This window comes from Temnothorax americanus, unplaced genomic scaffold (assembly GCF_048541705.1).
Source record: "Temnothorax americanus isolate GAGA-0224 unplaced genomic scaffold, ASM4854170v1 Scaffold15, whole genome shotgun sequence".
In the NCBI taxonomy this organism is placed as follows: domain Eukaryota; kingdom Metazoa; phylum Arthropoda; class Insecta; order Hymenoptera; family Formicidae; genus Temnothorax; species Temnothorax americanus.
This window is the reverse complement of record NW_027509286.1, coordinates 1-6,339: the sequence shown is the minus strand read 5'-3', so window position 1 is coordinate 6,339 and position 6,339 is coordinate 1. Positions and strand designations below refer to the sequence as shown.

Genomic DNA, 6,339 nt, shown 5'->3' with positions numbered 1-6,339 from the left:
CTTGTTATTGGCCGGTAAGCTTTATCTCTTTGTTATATGTATATTATACATATGTATGCTAACGAATTGAGGGATCATCAAGAAAAATTAAAAAAATAAACAAATTTTAAACAGCTACAATTTTGTTTTAAAAAATAAGAATCTAAATCTAAAAAAACAAGTGTTTTAAAGTTTAAAATCTACTTTTAAAAAAGCAGCTGTTTTTTACTTTCTTCAATTATAGTAATTTTAACGCACAGAAAACGAGCTCGACGAAATGGGAAATTTTTAAATCACTTTGTAGGCATGTCACATGCATAAAAAGGACCTGAAGCAAATTTTTAGCTTCAACATGTCGAAGCCGAAAGTCTTCTCTATATACAAAACGCTTTTGTTAGATTTTGATTTCGATTTTTCCTTATCAAGTTATCGAAACGTAAAGAACAAGTAGACATTTTGAATTTAATCGTTCATAACCGTTACAAATTATCGTGCAGAAATTAAAAAAATGGATTCTTAAAGTAGAATCTTTGCTCTATAATACACGATATGGTATTGTGGCCGATTGTTTTTAAACTCGTAGACACGTTACAAATAGATGAAAATATAACGTAAAAATTCGTGATTTCTCTTTTTCATTTAAACCTCAAAAAAAATTATGCAAAATACGTTAAAAAATTTTAATGACTAAAATTTTGTGCTTTTTAGTACCCTAAATTTAAAAAAATCAAAAATCACAAATTTGTTGTGATAATTTTTTCACAGTGATCCGTATGTTCAAGTATAGACAAGTATAGTAAGTACAAATGTAAGTAACATATTTCGTTCAGCGATAAGAAGATCGATCGGTCTTGGAGTTATTTGTATAGTGATGAGTCGTCTATTCGCCATGTTCTTCTCCCACCGCCACAGCCATCTCAACATCGTTCGCCTTACTCTCCCTTTCTCAGCAGGCGTAATCATCTGTTCGCCCAGTATATTGCTCAGTGGCACACCGTATGACTCTGATGCTAGAGTTAGTGGACTTGCGCCACGCTAGCGCAGTATATTAATAGTGCTCTCTCATTTCTCTAAGTCAAATGATACTTTTAAATTCTTTCAATTCGTGATCCTTTTTCTCTTTTTCCCTTTTTTCCATTCTTTCTTTTTGTTTTTCCGTGCCTATTTTGCAACTTCCTTGTTTATTATTTTCTTACTTTCTTATATTTATATCTATTATTTACGTGTATCTTTCTTGTGAGCACTGCAGTATTTTGTCATTAGTGAAGCTTTTCAGTGACCATTTATTTGTCAATCATTCTAAGAGGAAAAAGCAAAAGAATCGAAGATGAAGAAAATCTTTAGACCAAGATTTGTAATTATTACTGTATGCAGCATCATTTTGTTTTTGTGCTACAACGGTAAGTGATGTGAATATTTTTGAAAATATAATGATTTTTAATAGTTTTTTAATCTGGATTTTTTAGATGTATTGTCAATTATTTGAAGATATTATCAGTACGTCATTATCCAAGTGTCCGGTACCACGTTGATTTTTTTTATGGAATAAAATACTCCTTTTTATAACTAAAATCTTTTTTCAATATCTCCAGCAAAAGAAATTATGTACTACATCGAAAAATATTTCAGAGTTAAAGTTTATTTTGTTTTTATCATAGAATTAAATAACAATAATAAACAATAATAATTTTTTTTCCAAAAAAATGCTCGCCATCTATTTTTATAAAACTATTATTACTATTTAATTTTATGATAAAAAGTAAATTTCAAAAATATTTTAATTTGAAACTTTTTTAATGCAATAGAAGAGCTAATGCTAAAAAAAAATTTTAATTGTAAAACTTTTAAGGAGCATTTTACCCCTTAATAAATTCCATTAATTGAAATTGAACATATAAAAATTGTATTTTTTATATTTTAATGTTTAATAAAACATCTCAAAAAAAAAAAAATAAATTAGTATTGGATATTTGAATAATTCTAACAATGGTGCGCGCATATATGTACTAAAATTTTTTTGTAAAATATACTATGTAGAATTTAATAATAATTTTTCTGTTTAGTGCAATAAAATTAAAACCAGAAAAAAATTAAAAATTGCAACACAATTGTAATTGATGTAATTATTTATAAATATATATATTTTTATTTTACATATTAATGATTATAAACTATGCGCGTAATTAAAAAAATTGAATGTTATTGAAAAAAACGTACTAATTTGTGTTAAATATTATCTTATACCGCATATAAATAATTACTTAAAAATTATGACGTATTTTTATAATTTGAGACATAATCGCGTATATAAATGTAGGTAATTATTATGCAGATTACAGTATAATATGTATCATGTAGAGAACCAGAATAAAATTAATGTCGTTTATATATGTGTCCGGTTATCTTCTTTCTGTTATGATCTTTAACCTTATTATCGCATGAGATAATAACTGTTGAGCGTAATTTTATAACATCGTAGGCAAACTAATTCAGAAGATTGTGGATTTAATTATTATTATTTATTTCTTTTTCTCGTGATCTTTTTTAATATTAAATACAATTTCTTTACAGTATCAAATTTTATTCGTGTATAATAAAAAAAAATCTAACTTTTCATCATTATTGTGTACATGCAATCAAACATTGTTTTATGTATAGTATATATGTATTTGCGTGTAGATACAAAAACTTCGGAAATAATCAATCTAATACGTATAAACTGCAATCAAGTTACTTGATTATTTAATTACTTTAATATTTAATTACTTGTATTAAATATTTAATATTTAATACAAGTGTGTGTATCATGTAGAACCGATATGAGATATATAAACTTGCGTTCAATGAGCACGGGTAAATCGAACGTCACATACAATATAAGTACATATATGCTTTCGCATGTGGATGCGTATGTGTGCGATATAGAGAAGAAAGATACAAATATATTACGTATGTTTTACAGGTGTCAATGCTATGCAATGTTATCAATGTAACAGCCGCAATAATAGCCAATGTGCCGATCTTGTTCCTCCTGATTCCATGAAGATAGATTGTTCGGATCTTAAAGATGGTGCAAAGTATACAATGTGCCGAAAAATTACACAAGTCATCGAGTTTAGCGTCAATGGCTGTACGTATTAATATTACATTAACATTATGTACTTGTAAAATAATTTATTTATCAAGTATATAGCATTAAATAAATTATAAATTTATGTAAATAATATATTAATACTTATATTATTTACATTTGTTATGTCATAATTTATTCTTATATTTAAAGAAATTTTAATACATTTTATCAAAATATGTAGTTAAAAGAAGTAGCGTTATATAAAATACGTTTACATAAAACGCAATAAACGTTTGTAACACTAAAAATGTTTTCATTTACTTTTCAATTGTCATAAGAATTTACATTTAACATAAAACAAATTAATATTTAAGATAAAACAAATTAATATTTTTTACACAGTACCACCTGATACGCGAGTTATTCGAGGATGTGGATGGGATGAGTCAAATTATAAAGGCAAGTGCTATCAACGAAGTGGCTTTGGTGGTAGACAAGAAGTTTGTTCCTGTTTAACTGATTATTGCAATTCGGCAACGCCTGGGTCTGGAATGCTGCCTCAACATTTCTTTTTTTCATGCGTCGTGATCAGCCTACTACTAATGTTCCTGTGGAATTAAATATTCTTAAAAGATATTTGAATTCTCTGTAGAAATTAGTTATAAGATTATGATGGAGGCTAGATTAGGAATAATAATATAGAAATAATAATATCAACTTTCTACTAATGTGAAGTTAAACAGTAGATAATTCAAATAATAAAATTACCCATATTAAAGCACAAGAAAATTATATTATACATATACTTAAAAGAGATGGTCATGTCTCGCTCCAAGTTCATACACGACGATGAAGCGGACTGTGTCTATATAAGCGTATATACTACCTAAGTTGATATAATCTTGAATTTTTAAATCTCAGTAACGACTAATTAAATTGATCAACGTCTTAATAAGCTCATTCAATAGCTTGAATTTGAATTGTATTATTAAAGTGTCTTAATTTTTTTTTACGTGTTCTATAAATAAAAATATTCCGTTGCAAAGTTCAAACTGTCAAATTTTCGATTAAGAAATGTCATCATTGTGTGGTTTCAGAAAAAATATTGTACGAATTCTAACGTACGTATAATGATACTGATAACGCGCTTTTTTTCATATATAAGGCACGCTACCCATGCAGTATACATAAACGTTGAAGCAACATCTCAAAAATATTGTAAATGTAGATTCAACGTTGAAAAGACATTGCACGCAAACGTCTAATGTCCGGTAAATTGCATTGCCTTGTAGAATAACACTATAGAGATCACTTCAGTACACTTTGAAAATATTCCGAGTTGAAGTTAAGTTTACCATTTTCTCTTGACAGTTAATAAACAGCCGTAAATCGTATAAAACGCGACGAATACCCAAGTCGAGCCTTACGTAACATTTTTTCTTACATTTCATCTTTGTTGTACACTTGATTCGGTTTTTTCTATGTCCTTCCCAGTCCCTTGCATTGAAAAGCGCTGCACTAAATGCCTTTACAAAACCATTCCTTAAGATACACAGCTTTTCCTTCAAATTCCTTTTGAAGAAATATATCTGAAAATCCGAACCTAACCTAACCCTAACCCTAACTTTGCGACCGCAGGAAGTTGCAACGCGCGCAGCGGTAGAAAACTAACTTTGCGACCGCAGGAAGTTGCAACGCGCGCAGCGGTAGAAAACTAACTTTGCGACCGCAGGAAGTTGCAACGCGCGCAGCGGTAGAAAACTAACTTTGCGACCGCAGGAAGTTGCAACGCGCGCAGCGGTAGAAAACTAACTTTGCGACCGCAGGAAGTTGCAACGCGCGCAGCGGTAGAAAACTAACTTTGCGACCGCAGGAAGTTGCAACGCGCGCAGCGGTAGAAAACTAACTTTGCGACCGCAGGAAGTTGCAACGCGCGCAGCGGTAGAAAACTAACTTTGCGACCGCAGGAAGTTGCAACGCGCGCAGCGGTAGAAAACTAACTTTGCGACCGCAGGAAGTTGCAACGCGCGCAGCGGTAGAAAACTAACTTTGCGACCGCAGGAAGTTGCAACGCGCGCAGCGGTAGAAAACTAACTTTGCGACCGCAGGAAGTTGCAACGCGCGCAGCGGTAGAAAACTAACTTTGCGACCGCAGGAAGTTGCAACGCGCGCAGCGGTAGAAAACTAACTTTGCGACCGCAGGAAGTTGCAACGCGCGCAGCGGTAGAAAACTAACTTTGCGACCGCAGGAAGTTGCAACGCGCGCAGCGGTAGAAAACTAACTTTGCGACCGCAGGAAGTTGCAACGCGCGCAGCGGTAGAAAACTAACTTTGCGACCGCAGGAAGTTGCAACGCGCGCAGCGGTAGAAAACTAACTTTGCGACCGCAGGAAGTTGCAACGCGCGCAGCGGTAAAAAACTAACTTTGCGACCGCAGGAAGTTGCAACGCGCGCAGCGGTAGAAAATTAACTTTGCGACCGCAGGAAGTTGCAACGCGCGCAGCGGTAGAAAACTAACTTTGCGACCGCAGGAAGTTGCAACGCGCGCAGCGGTAGAAAACTAACTTTGCGACCGCAGGAAGTTGCAACGCGCGCAGCGGTAGAAAAGGGTTATAGTAACCTAACCTAACCTAACCTAACCTAACCTAACCTGACCTAACCTAACCTTTTTTTTTTTTTTTTTTTTTACATGGGGAAATCTTCTCCTGCCGGGTTCCCAGACCTGACCTGCAGGTCTGGTATGTGGCCCGGCAGCCCCCTCGGGTGTTGTGAGGGGGAAGACCCCCTCGCTCTCCGGGGTGAAGAGCGAGGGGAGTGTGGGATTCCACGCGCGCATGCCGCTTACGGGGGATGCACCTAAAGTGCTTGCCCCCAAGACAAGCGCGCGTGACCTACCCACTAAAACCCCATGGGTGTCCAACCGTGCACCTATGGAGACGCCCCGGGAACTGGTTATCATTTCTTCCGGGGCGCCTCCGGCACGGAGCCACTTTGGCTCTCTACTCTGGAGCTTGGTGCTCCTTTGGCCTTGTCTGGCCGCTCCATTATCTGATGTGTGGCGGGGTGTGACACCACCTCACCCCGCCACTCCTCCCTTTGTTTTCCGGGAGGTAGTTCGACGCCCCGATATCCCCGTCGGAACGCCGAACCTCCCTACCCTCGGACTCCCCTCCCGTCAGAGAGGAGCCCGAGGGAAACAGCTCGAACTCATGCCGCCCACAGCGGCTCGCTATCCATCGACTAGATTTTTTCGGTGGATAGCATGGGGGACCGGTTGTTGGCGCTAA

At 35.3% G+C, this 6,339-nt stretch overlaps 1 protein-coding gene across 1 annotated transcript; it reads left to right on the top strand.

The window, feature by feature from the left end:
- Positions 1-943: 943 nt before the first annotated feature.
- On the top strand, positions 944-4,104 carry LOC143895010 (uncharacterized). The gene is made up of 3 exons (XM_077401762.1): positions 944-1,379; positions 2,942-3,109; positions 3,455-4,104. The coding sequence occupies exons 1-3, from the start codon at positions 1,307-1,309 to the stop codon at positions 3,670-3,672; spliced, it is 459 nt and encodes a 152-aa protein (XP_077257888.1). The 5' UTR covers positions 944-1,306; the 3' UTR covers positions 3,673-4,104.
- The last annotated feature ends 2,235 nt before the right edge of the window (positions 4,105-6,339 follow it).

What these genes read in the sequence shown, in the direction of transcription:
- LOC143895010 (XM_077401762.1), top strand. Translation starts at nt 1,307, where the DNA reads ATGAAGAAAATCTTTAGACCAAGATTTGTAATTATTACTGTATGCAGC. An exon ending in TTTGTTTTTGTGCTACAACG is followed by an intron (nt 1,380 to 2,941) that starts GTAAGTGATGTG and finishes TATGTTTTACAG; the next exon opens with GTGTCAATGCTATGCAATGT. An exon ending in CGAGTTTAGCGTCAATGGCT is followed by an intron (nt 3,110 to 3,454) that starts GTACGTATTAAT and finishes TTTTTTACACAG; the next exon opens with TACCACCTGATACGCGAGTT.